This window comes from Hirundo rustica, chromosome 2 (genome assembly GCF_015227805.2).
Source record: "Hirundo rustica isolate bHirRus1 chromosome 2, bHirRus1.pri.v3, whole genome shotgun sequence".
NCBI lineage: Eukaryota > Metazoa > Chordata > Aves > Passeriformes > Hirundinidae > Hirundo > Hirundo rustica.
In genome coordinates this window covers 110,376,273-110,389,758 of record NC_053451.1, presented here as the reverse complement: position 1 = coordinate 110,389,758, position 13,486 = coordinate 110,376,273, and the positions used below count along the sequence as shown (strand labels likewise).

At 35.5% G+C, this 13,486-nt stretch overlaps 1 protein-coding gene across 1 annotated transcript in view; it reads left to right on the top strand.

Annotated features, from left to right (window-relative positions):
- Positions 1-13,486, top strand: part of CFAP47 (cilia and flagella associated protein 47) — a 267,594-nt gene that overhangs the window by 9,595 nt on the left and 244,513 nt on the right. Inside the window, exons 7-18 of the mRNA XM_040055880.1 lie at positions 323-456; positions 1,053-1,288; positions 1,975-2,167; positions 4,112-4,325; positions 4,702-4,854; positions 5,502-5,691; positions 5,795-5,891; positions 7,755-7,971; positions 8,649-8,893; positions 9,820-9,950; positions 11,060-11,182; positions 12,560-12,691. Coding sequence (XP_039911814.1) covers positions 323-456; positions 1,053-1,288; positions 1,975-2,167; positions 4,112-4,325; positions 4,702-4,854; positions 5,502-5,691; positions 5,795-5,891; positions 7,755-7,971; positions 8,649-8,893; positions 9,820-9,950; positions 11,060-11,182; positions 12,560-12,691 — 2,065 coding nt within the window. The remainder of the gene's footprint in view (positions 1-322; positions 457-1,052; positions 1,289-1,974; positions 2,168-4,111; positions 4,326-4,701; positions 4,855-5,501; positions 5,692-5,794; positions 5,892-7,754; positions 7,972-8,648; positions 8,894-9,819; positions 9,951-11,059; positions 11,183-12,559; positions 12,692-13,486) is intronic.

Genomic DNA, 13,486 nt, shown 5'->3' with positions numbered 1-13,486 from the left:
AGAAAAAGCAAATGCACTCTTGTAATTTACCCTTACTTAATAGCAGAAGTTACTATGCATGTGATACTAGTTTAGAAAACGGTTGTAGGCTGGAAAAGATATCAAATTACCAGTATAACAAGCATACAGATATTGATGAGCTTAAATTTGTTACTACTTGCATTTTCTGAAAGGAAGTATAAAGATCACTTGTTCAAGCTGTTACTGACAACAAATAAACCAGACTGTATTTTCAAAAATATGTCTTGATTTTTTGTGGATTGGGTTTGGAGGTTTATTTTTTTTTTTCCCAGCTTTTAATTTGAAATTGTGACTCTTACAGAAAATGTGAAAGAGACTTTGAAGTGAATGACACATCACTGGTTCAAGATTATGTCCTGTTTCTGAGATTTGAAGCTGTTGGGGAGAGAAGTGGCTGTCTGCAGGACCTCAGTGGTGGTGCCACAGCAACCACAAGTATGTTAGAAATGTATAGTTGTCATCAGAAGTTTATATATGGATGATAAAACTGTATAGCTTGATTTTCTAAAACTTAAAAAAAAAAAATCTTGGTTGTCTTAATAGTTTTATGGTAAATCTGCTTTTTTTGTTTGTTTGTATAAACACAAATAAATTAACTTGGCATCTGGAATGCTTTAGCACTAAAACCTCTTTGAAAATTGAGTAGAAGGGAGGGATTTATTTGTGTCATGAATGAACACCTATCACTTACTTATAAATTACAATAATTATAAGTGCAAATATTTGAAGGAAATAAAACACCCCCAGCCATTTGCAAATCATTAACACTTTTGTAATACCAGTTTTGTGCATTTTCAAGTGCATGTTTGATTATCCTCAACTTCCTTATTGAGGGAATGCATATTATCTAACAGCTTTTAAAAGTAAAGATCTCTGTATTAGGTTTATAGAAAGTGCATTATAAACTATACTGGTTTGTAGTATTGTTTTGTTTTTGTGACTGTACAACTACAGCACGACTGTCCTGTTAGTGATAATGGGTGTGAGAGGGGTTTTGTTTGTTTGCTTGTTTTTGTCTTTGTCTAATGCAGGGAGTTGTTCTCCTCACGTGGACTTAGCCTTGAAAGGTTCTGGATTTCCTGTGATACTAACTTTTAAGCCAGGAACAGTAATTAATTTTAAGGGCTGTTATTTTGGTGAACAAACACAAGTTGTGTGCACGATGAAAAATGAATCCGAGTTCCTTCCAGTAACGTTCAGCTTCCGAAAGACCGCGCACTTCAATATTTCTCCTGAAAGAGGAACGCTTAAAATAAAATCTGAAAAGGTAACTCCCTCTTTCTCTTAGGTTGTGTAAGTACGAAGATTATTTTACAGTGGTTAGTGGTGGAATTTCGTGAAAGTAAAATCAGAGGAATTTCATTTCAGTAGCAATGGCTTTTAATACCAGCCAAGTATATTTTTTTTATTTTGTACAGTCTCTTAATGCTCTTTCTCTAATCCGGGAAGCAACAAATATTATTCTAATAAGGAAAAAGTGTTGGAGTACTAAGGTCACTTTACAAAGGTTTTTCCTATTTGTAATTTTTATTTTATTTTACTGAATTGAGAAGGTTGATTCATACTCAAATATTTTTGAAGGATACTTTAAATTTGTTTCAGAAAATTATAAATATTCAAGATAAAGTTTCTTTTAATGGAAAAAAACTTTGCCAAATTATAAGTCAAATATTGAAACATTTACAGTTTCCCAAACCAGTAAGTCAGGGCACAAGATTTCTCTCAGAAGTGAACAAATGAGACTTTGTTGTGTTCTAATGTGTCACATTTTTATGTTACCTTATATTGCTAATTTTTATGTGCCTCTTGGCATATTCTGCAAGCCCAGTTTTGAATATCTGTCTTAGAGGCAAGTGTGGAGAGAATTGACTCAGGGACTCAATCATATACAGAATTATAAAAACTTTGACTCTTTATTGTCTCATATGTCTCATAATGGGTTTTCTTTTCCAGGAAATGATGTTTTCATTTTCTCCACGTCAAATAGGAACATTTGAGATGAAGCAAATTATTGATATCATTGGTACAGGAGTAGATAAAAATAATGTAGATGTTTTGAAGACAAAATCCTTTCATCAAATATATTTGACCTTACTTGGTGTGTGCAAATCTAAACCAACAAGCGTTGTATTCACAATTAATCCTGGTAAGATGCTAAAAATGTATGTGACAAGTGATAAAATGTTTTAAAAGCTCATTTTTAGATTTTAAGGGAGATACTGTGCTACTTTTAGTTTGTTTGTAAAAAGTCAAATCTCTTTGGTACTGGAGGGAATGCTCAGTTTTATGACATATGTCCCATATGACTGCAAAACAAAGGCTGAAATAATGGTACACCCTCCCATAATTGTATCAAAATTTGAACTACTAAAGTATAAATTTTCATTATAGGATTATCTGACTTTGTTAAGGTTCAGTTTTTGCAAGCAATGCTGTTGCACAGTGCTAAGATGTTTCAGGAGTAAATTGGGAGATCTGTAAAGCACAGGAAGAACTAGGAAGGATAACAGGATGTTCTTCATTGATTCAAAGTTACTACTGCCAGATGAATTTTCCAGTTCATACAGCCTGCTACCAGTCCTGTGTCCACTGACTCTTCCCATCCTGTGAAGCCTGTGCTGGCATAACGAGTCTTTCAGGATATGCAATAATTAGCCTGTAATTTGTTCTTTGTGCTCCAAATGTTTTCCATGAACAACCACTTTGCAGTAGATTTGACTAAGCTGTCACTGGATTATAAACTTGTCATGGCAGACATGATTTTTTCCTAACATCAAATGTGCTGCAGCCTCTGCAGCACCAGTGCAGTCGCTTGACCTGTGCACTGGTGTATGTGGTGGCTGTGTGTAGATCAGGAGGGGAACTTGAATTCTCTTTATTTACCCTTTATTTACTCTGCTGCCAGCTTGAGGAAGGAAACTTCTCATTCTCCCTAGGGAGAAGGAGAAAGGCAATGCCCATTTTTTCCATTGTGGGGGAGTAAAAAGTGGAAGTTACTGGAAAGTCATGATAAAATGCTACTCTTTCTACAAGTACAGGGATGGTTGATAAACCAGTGAGCGTTCCTGCTACTTTCAGGAAGGTATTTCCAATCCATGGCTATCTAGACTTGATGAGTAACTGAAGTTGGGCAATTTCTTTATTTTTGAAATCTAGAGCTCCTTCAGTTTTCCTGCTTCAGAAACTCAAATAAAAGAAGGGGGTTTTTGCATCAAGGGTTTAATCCAGTACTCAAGTTTTTCAGGCTTTCTACATGTTCTTGTCTACCATCTACTCTATTAATGTCCCCGTTTTGGTCTCACTTGCAGGTTTATAAAAACATTATGAGGGATATCTGTGTTTTGCTTTTAAGCTTTATTGAAGTGCAGAGGAAAAATGATTTTGACTTTTTCAGATCCTCTTCCAGATGGTTCTGTATCTTCCTGTTACCTTCTCCCAGTGTCTGTGGATGAGTATGTGTACTGGTCTTTGTATTCAGGTGAAGGCAGGGGAGAGACTGGAATGAAAGGAAACTGTGCCTTTCTGGCCAGTGAAAGCTGTAATCACTTCTATGACTTAGAAGATAGAAAAAAATTTTTGATTTTTTGTTGGTGGACTAAAGTAAGGCTAAAGTGGTCAAAAAATATGTTTAATGATTTTTTTTTTTTTTTTTTTTTTTTTTTTTTTTTAGGTGAGGGAGGAAAGGGCAGTTGAAGTTTGAGTTTATTTCTGCCATAGTTTTCTCTTCATTGTTCATGTATTGCTTTTCTAAAACTAAAGTGAAAAAGTTCTGAGCTCTCTTTTTAGTCATTCTAACTTGGGAGGTATTGTCAAAATTCATGCCTCTGTTTGCAGCCCTAAAGACAAGCTTTAGGACGCTGTGATGGGTGTTGTGACAGGCAGCTCTGAGTGTCTGATGATGTGTATGTGCAAGACACAGCTGGACACAGCTGGTTTGAGCTTTGGTGTTTGTTTGGTCCAGGCCCCTGTGGGATGGGTGTCTGACTGTTGTGCTGCTGCATAGACCATTGTGAATTAGATATATTTTTAACGACTTTGAATTTTGTTTAGAAAAGATTAGTTTATGTTTACATTTTATTTGAATTTTAAGGTCTAACACCCTTGATTTCCAATGCAACTGGACAGTTCGTAGTTCGTGGCAAAGGACAGCTCAGTGATACAGCACCTGTGGCAATCCTTAAATCAACCCAAACACAAATTCATACTCACCGGAAAAACAGGAATTGTAAGGATGACGCACTTATAGCTTTTCCTAATGATCGTGCAGCCAGCCTTAGGCCTAGTGAATGGAATAAAAAGTACAGGTAAAAATTATGTGAATCTAATATTTAAACCCACACACTTACATATATCATACAGTAGATCAAGATTGATTACTCATGTGATAGTTTGCTGGGTTTTTTTCAGGCTGAAAGTACTTTAAAATTCATTGCATTCCTGAGTCTCTTGCACATAAATTTATTGAGTTTTCTTATGTGAAACTACAAATGTAGCTATTAAACTTGGAATATTTCATTTTCATGGTTGCTTTAACAAGGTCAAATATTAATAATCAGCTGTGATAAAAATAATGTTTGGAATGAAATATATATGTATCAAAATCAATTATGTTTTTATTCTAACAAGACCCAGTATCATTCTACGTAGGTAATGAAACCACAATTCTCTTTAAACATTTAGGACTATTTTCACAAAGACTGAGAGATATAATTACGTAGATCCAGAATTTGCTTATACTGACTTTGAACGACTGTTGAGAAAAGCAAATACGAAACTCTATATAGACTTCATTTCCAGTTTAAGACAGCGTCGTTTAGAGAAACAGGCTGCTAGGTAAGACTTGGTTTGAAGGGTAAATAAATACTTTAGGCTCATATACAAAATATGTGAGTATATGTGCAGAATTAGCTTAGTGGTACCAATCATATACCTCAATTTGTCCCATGCCAATATGCTTATGATCTTGGGAGTTTCATTTGTAATGTATTCAAAACCTGTTTGCTTCAAGTATTTTGACACATAGAGATCACTTCCTGGGTGAAATGTAGGGATAGAGGCAGGGCACTGGAAATGAAGCTTAACATGAACTTAATTTAAGATGTTAAGTTTTAAGAATACTTGGTTATGGTTAATAGGAAAAAACATAATTGTTTGGATTATCTTTATATATATAAAATAAATATGTATTTCCAACTAGGTTGTCTAGCTCACCCTGAGTGATGCATTCAGTATGTAAATTACTATATATTCTGTGGACTGAAGCAGATAAAATCCTTTTACCTTACAGGAAAAAACAAAACAATACAAGTATTTTCAAGGTATTTTCTGTTCTTGAGGGTTTTTTAAATAATGAAATATTCCTACTTAAAATATCAGTTGATTTGTTTAAAAATACTAAATTATTTAATGTGTAGATAGTGGAATGCTCAAACTTTTAGATTTCCACATTCTTTTTTTTTTTTTTTTTTCCTTCCCTGTAGGGATTTTTTTATTTATAACAATCCTGTGAACATAGGTATTAAACCAGCTGAAAGTCTTAAATCACCAAAGATCTCAATCTCAGATTTGCCTAAGGAGAAGCCAGAGCCCAAAATGCTTCCTTTAGATGAAAATTGCATGTTAACAAGCAGAAAATTGGCAGCAATGGTCTCTAAATCTACAAACAAAGGAGTAAGTTAAATGCTTGAGTAGTATGTGAGCATAATGTGTTTGCCATATAAAAATCCTAAGAATTTCGATCCTGCTCTGAGAAAGTGTCTTGTGCTTATCACAGGTTTGGAGCTGGCTTAGTCCTATGCCATCTTCTCCTCGGGAGAAGGAAGATTGTAAGCTAACTTTAACAAACAAACAGCTTCACCAAATATTCATTGGTAAGACTTTTAATTTGGTTGCTAAATGCGTATAGTTGTTTGTAGAAACCACTTGTTTTCTGGGGTGGCTAGGGCTAGCTCGTCACCCCAGGGAGTCTACAAGGAGTGGGGAACAGAGCTTCTGCAGCAGCGCCTTAGAGAACTCTGAACTGGTGAGACTCCTGTGCCCCAGGGGTTTCTGCAAGGACGAGGACAAAGGATGAAAGCAAGACTCTTCTTCTAGGATATAGTCCACAAGGTTTATTGCAGAAGGGATCTGGAGAGGAAGAGCCCCAAACACAGGGAGTGCTCAGGATTATAAACTGAGGGGGGCGGTGAGGGGAGGATACAAACAGATAACCAATGAAGTATAACCGGGGAGGAGTCATGGGCAGAGAACAGTAATTGGGGAACCAACAGGATTGCAGAGTAGGAGGGATTGCATTGTTAAGTCCAATAGGGCTTTGAGGGAGGTTTGAATTACATAGAACATTCCGGGGGAAAGGAAAGGGTTTACAATGAGAGCAAGGAGGGTAGGCAGGGTTTGGGTGACGGACAGAGGGAGTACTGGAATAAAGGTATGGTATCATACAGGGAAATGGGGAGGAGGGTACAACTTCGAGGCAAACCAACAACTTACAGAAACAGAAGTGAAACCAGAACAAACTACTTAGTAAAATGCAACAGTTGTTACAAAAGCACTTATGTATAGTAACACAATTTATGATTATAGTTGTTCGCCCTAAATAGAAAACAGTTTAATTTGGTAGGCATCTTGAAACCTACTGTAATGTTTCACTAAAGCTTTATAATTCTCAGCAAATACTGAGATATGATTAGGTGTGAACATGTAAAAGAAGAGTTTCCTTTGAAGACTGCTCATATCACAACCTCTTACAAAGAAATTGCCCCAGCATAGTGTGAGAGTGGCTTATACCCTTAGGTCTTGTTAGTGGATAGTGTCTGAACCAGCATTAATGTCAGCAAGATACATGAAAGTGCTCAGAATATTTCTGGCAGTTAACAGTAAAAATTGATGGCCCCAAAACTGAAAACTTCAGGATTCTCCATCAAAATAATTTCAGGGTAATATTCTGTGATGGGGAGTAACATCTTCTAAAACTTCTTAGTGACTTATTAACTCTTGTAGTTACTGCTACAGGTCTATTTTAAGGTCAACTTTTCTTCAGTCAAAATTTTTTTGCAAAAAATAGAGAATTTTCAGTACTTCCTGGGCTTTTTTTTTTACTCTTAAGTCAAGCCAGAACTTGAATAGTTTAGCTGTGTAAACTGATATACTTCGGGAAAGGTAGAACAAGATAAACATCATAATACAAAAAGTACTGAGAGTTTTGTAAGATGGTTGATTAATGCCATGAGCACTCAAGTTTATAGGCAAGCATAAAAACTAATGATAGCAGTAAATTAAGTAATGAAGTAGTTCTGTGACCATCACACGACATGAATTATTAACCCAAATGTTCGCACATCAGGGAGCAAACCAACAGGTTGCACTCATAAACTTTCAGTGTATTGGTGGTAATTGGTCCTTTTAAATGTCTGATTAACAAAAATAAGTATTTGTGGTTATTAATAGTCCTGTTAGTAGTGAGCACACTGATTTCCTATTTTACTAGTTGACTAAAACAACCACAATAAAAAAATGTTGCTGGCTTTTGACTTGTACTGCTGAAAACACTCACAGAACATGGATGATATTTACTTCCACATTTCAGTGATAATTTTTTCCACTACAGGATTTTTGTAGCTGACTAAGTTTGTAATTTGAAGAATTAAAATATTTGATCATATTTTAGTAGTTATGTTTCCTTACATTAGCTTTTACCTTTAAGTGTTGAGGATCTTATTTCTTACATAATTCAGGTCCTTCTACTATAGATTTTGGTGATGTTTGTGTGCATTCTACAACAACCAAAGAACTACAGATCATCAATAACTTGTCAATTCATATTTGGATTCAAATTGAGGTTAAAGTTGCAGAATTGCAGGAGACATCTCCATTGTCTCAGGTGGTGCCTCCTCTTACAAAAACGCATATTCCAGTTGTGTTGGAGACAACCACTGTTGGGATGTTTAAAAGGTGAGGCTTTTTATATTTGTCTTGATTTGCACATTTTTATGGCAGTAGTTAAAAAAAAAAAAAAAAAAAAAATTACCTGGCTGATTTTAAAGTGTAATGATGATAATTATTGATGGTGTGCACTCATATATGGTGACATTGCAATAATCAATCCAATTTTATGTTGCAAAATTTTCCAAGTACAGTACTGTTTCTTGGGGTGTTTTTAAACTACAAACAAAAATCTGTCCTGTGAAAAGCCTTATATAGCTAGAGGTGCATCAGGGAAAAAAGTTTGCTATTATGGTGTATTTAATAGGAGAAATTTTTATGGAAAATACTTTTCTCTTTTCAGCCTAGTATTGCATCACTTGCATCCATGCTCAGGTCTTTTGATGCAGCTCATGGCAAAATGTATAATAAACCTGTTCTCTAGCCTGCTGGTATGAACCCTCTGTTTCCTAATGTTAAAACAACTGTGTGATGCTGATCATCCTTTAGTATGATCTTCACTTCTGACAGGATTTAAATAGCATGCAAAACAATTACAAACTTTTCTCTTGTCAATTTTAACTATGTGTTCACACTCAGGTGTTACATATTTTCTTGCTACTGGTTATATTTCATGTAAATTTTACTCTGACTGTAACGTAATAAATGCATAAAAATATTGATATATATATATATTTATGTTACAGTTCTTTCCGTTACAAAATAAACAACCAACACATTGGACATGTGCTGGTAGTTGCACGTGCAATGCCTTTTGAACTCCAGCTGTCTACAAGGGAGCTGATTTTGAGTCCTGTTCCTGGCTGCCTAGCAGGGACAGAGTTTAGAAGAGCTGTCAGGGTATGCAATCCCAGAAACTATCCTGTTGGCTTTACCTGGAGACCTGTAACTGGAGAAGGAAAATCTGCATTTACTATAAAGCCAACAAGAGGTATGCTCTGCCAATACAGTGTGTGTATGTATCTTACATTAAGATTAATATCAAAGTATTAAATAAGACAAACAGCTGATGCTATAAGCAGTATTTTTAGATTTCAGTCAATATCAGTGTGTCCCAAAAGCAGTATCAGGTCATGGCTTAGCACCACAGCAGCCTTCTCTGCGTAAGCCCTGCCCTGAATGCACACTCAATCCAGCTCCCCACTTCCATGCCCAGCTAGCAGTGCTTGTGTAAATATTTTTCTCAGCACAGATTGCTGACATTTCAAAAGTGAGGAAGCAGCATCAGGATAGGGAATTTTCCAAAAGCACTGAATGAAGCTGCTAAAAAGTTGATGGAGGTTGAGTAACATAAATGGAATTAAGTCTGGGATTAGTCTGCATTTGCATCATAGATCAATATTTGTTAGATGTGTGTATAGCTTTTACCTTCTTCTCTTTGAAAAATGATATTCTGCAAGGGTGTGTTGGAGCTCCATTGTTAAAGAACAAAGTACTGACTGTGTTGGATTTGGTGTGTTCTGATACTTGAGAAAAGATATTTCTGCTAATACAAATCCAAACTCAATTGCAAGCAAAAATGTGTATATGATCTTTCCCCAGGTTGCTATTCTGCAAGAAAGATAGTCTGTTATTTTGTTTTCAGTGGTGACTATTAGAGTAATACGTGGCTAAAAATACCAGTAAACTTTGAGTGTTTTACTGCAGAATACTAATAAATAGATTATGCAATGCTCATGAGAATCCAAGACCTAATTTGGCTTAATTCATTAGACTGTTCAACACCTAAGAAATTTAGGCTGACATTTAGTAATAGGTCATTTCACTTTCACGTCCCTGTTATTTCTAATTATACAATGTAATTTTACAGTTGTACATGTGTATGCTATAACATCTAAACTATGTACATATATTTAGGGTTCGTGGAGCCCTATAGTGATGTGGAGTGTGAAGTTGTTTGGCATCCAGGGTTCAACACTCCAGAAACAGGACAGTTCATCTTGTGTGTGCGCCAAGGAAATTCAATTAACTTGAAATGTTTGGCAAAGGTAACAACTCATGCGGCAGCTTTAGAGAAAAAAAAAAGTGTGAATTTCTTTAAACAAGTAATACTTTAAATATGTTTCTATTATCAACTATTATTTTATTAAAGTATTTCAATTTCATATAGCTTTTACTTAACATTAACTAAAGAATATGCTCCAAAGACATGATGGAGAAGGCAAGGCAAAGACAATTTACCTGTTTCTTGTTTTTGATGATAGTCTTCCTTTGGCATCACAGCTTAGTGTTCCTTATATGTTATGAGCTAGTTATTGTGTTTGGCTTGCCTAGTTTGACTAAACAAATGTTGAGAGGTGATACAACAGTTTTTTAGATATATATTATTTATTAAAGGAATAAAAATCTTGATGTGTGTGGGAAGGTATGTTTCAGAGTTCAGGGAAACAACAGACTCTTAATTTAATTTTGTGGTGGTGTTTGACCATAGTATTTGAGAAGCAGTGTTCTGGGTAGTCTTCTGAACAGTGACATTCAGCTTTGGTTAGTTATTTGTTGTCTTATATTGCATACCAGGGAATATTAATAAATGAAGAAGAAAGACTTTTCCTTTTTTTTTTTTTTTCCCACTCTCTTCTACTGGCTACATGTTCTAGAACTTATATTGGGAGTCAAGAAAACTTTTCCCTTTCTTTTGATGATCCTGGTGGTAATTTTTTGTTTGTTTGTTTTCTCCCCAGTAGCTATTTTTTTTTTTCTTTCTCCTCTATTGAAGTCTTGGAAGTTTGCCATATGTAAACCAGGATGTGTGTAAATTAGAATGTATCTCTGAAATAGCTTGTCCTGATCACATATTTGGAGTCAATGGAGTTTGTGCTGTTAAATTAAATTTAATTAAAATATTTTTATTGGTCTTGAAATTAGTCCAGAAATACTTGTAGGGTTCAGTCTGTTCAATTTGAATCTAGATATGTTCAGTACGTTGTGTAAATCTTGTCTCACTCTTAAGCTGTGTTTTCCTATTTGAATACTTCCAATTTATGTATTTGCACAACTATATTAGCTCATTATGTAATAAAAAATTAGGCTGAATTATTTATTTGTACTTACGAATGTGTTATATGGTTTGCTTGTTTTTCTCTCTTGTTTTTAATAGTTTGGTGCTACAAGAGTTCAGTTTATGGCTCAAAATATATCCTTCACTCATAGTCCAATTGGTTTCACTACTTATAGGACAGCCAGTATTCTAAACACAGGATATAACCATGCATACTTCCAAGTAAGAGGAAATTATTTCTAGCACACTTAATTCCTTGGGTTGGGGAGCAGAAGGGAGTTAATTTTACCACATCATGTTATGGTTTTCTGTTTACAGCTATTAAATATGCATCCATTTAGGTTTTTGTGATGTTTTCCGGAGAAACAAGATGGATGTAAATAGGAATTCTGTCCCTCTGTCAAATTTGCACTGATGAGTAGATGGGACAAAAGAAAAGCAAAGTGGTGATGGCCTAAATGATTCTGGCAGTTTCCTGAGAGTCAGGGGTGAGGCTAGAACCCCATACTGGGATATCCTATGGAAAAGCATTTATTGGATGTTTCCTGCACTGAGAGACAGAGCAAACTGGCTGATGATCCTACCCATGCTGGCCAGGCAGTGCATGCAGGGACCCAGAGCAGTCACAGCACAGGGGGTGACTTTGCTAAACCAACATCCAGGGGCAAGAAGGGCTGTGGAATGAATTGAAGAAGGGATGAGATGGATGCCAGAGTGGGTAAAGACATAATACACAAATCAGTAGGAAACCTAACCTCATTAGTTTTGCTGATCACAGGATAATTGCTGTATTTAGTGAAGGAAAATAATTTTCATTAAAATCCTTAGAGATTTTGTTACTGCATTATTATAGTGCTGAGAAACATGTTTAATTTATTTTGATTTGTACCAGATTTCTCTTTTATCAGCTGAGCATTGAGTAACAAGTAGTACCATAGTCTTGGAGGCTGGGCCTGAAAGAATAAAATCAGCATAGCCTGTGATAAACAAACATACCCAGCCTTTTTAGCCTCCAGAATTACTCTTAAGCCAAGACATAGCTGATTGGTCTTGGTCTTCACTATCACTTGTGTAGATACACTTTAAAAAGCTGTCTGTTAGGAGTGCATTAGAAGAGAACAAATTCCTTTTTGTCTTTGCTGTGGGTAAAGTGAGTATTTAACTTCTAATATTGTTACTGGGCTATACAGAATTGGGGTTCTGTGTCCCATCTTACTGTGAATGTCAAAAAAGAATTGATGAATTTACTTGTCACTGAAAAAATTTTGTAGATTACTTTGAAGACTTGCTAGATAGCAAGTCTTAATTTTGATAACTTAACGAAAACAACCCAAAACTCAGAACTCCAAGTTTCCAGTTGGTGGCAAAAATTATTTCATAGTGGAAATGGACAGTTATGTTTAAAAAACTGTTACTTTATTTTGTTTGGTTGCATTTTTCCCCAAACTTCTAAGTCCAAATTAGCATTATTTGCTACGGAGGTTCTCCTTGTAAGAATATAAAATCGTTTTGAAATATTAGTGTAAATAAAACAACAACAACCAAAACAAAATAATGCAAACACATTTTTCAGTATGTTTCTTGTTTGTTTTTCTGAAGGTTCTTGACACAAACCCACTGCCTGGAATGAAAATCACCCCCTCTGAAGGAGTGATACCCGTGGGAGGTGTTGTTGATCTCAAAATCTCTTTCTCTCCAAAGGCACACATGAGTTTTCAAAAAAAAGTGAAGGTATTTCAAAACTGGAAGAAATTTGTCTTTTGGGTGTTATCCTGTGTGCTTATGTGTGTACGTTCGTGCGTCTTTTGGATTTTATGTCCAGTGTTCTGATGCTTTTTAAGAATAAGGTTTTCTTGCAGCAGATCATTACTGCTGTAACCTATTCTGTTTTTTTCTTATGTCTCATTCCTGCTCAGAAGTATCAAAGCAGTCTCTCAGTTTGAGCTGATTCATACTATATCACTGACAAGCTGTTGGAAGTAATGTGTGATTGTTCTTTATGGGATAATGTAGACATACCTGCAGTTTTTGTCATCTGTAGAGAGGCAGGATTGGAATACTCTAATGTTTTTGATTTCTTGACTTCTTTTTGTGGTTTTCTCAGAGATGGCTCTACTAGTAGATTTGCTTTGATAGTAGGTGTGCAATAAACATGTAACATAATTTGTTTTCTGCATGCCTGCTTCCTGAGGTAAGTGAGGTTGGGAAAAAAGATGCTATCAAGGGCTTGAACTTTGCAACCTTTTCTGACTGATCCTGGATTTCCCATCTTCTGGGGTTGCATATATTAAGCTTGTTAAACCTCATATTCATTTATTTTTCCCATTTTTACCACAGAATTAATATTCCCCAGAACAAGTGTCTACCTTGTACCAGCACCTCTGTCAAGCAATGTGTGTATCAATGTATCAAGCAATACACATTCCAATCCTCACAGCTGCTGAACACAGATTTTTTCTGTTGGAAAAAACCGCTCATTCTAGTAACACAGCCTTCTGCAATATTATTTTTGTCTGCAGAATTGGG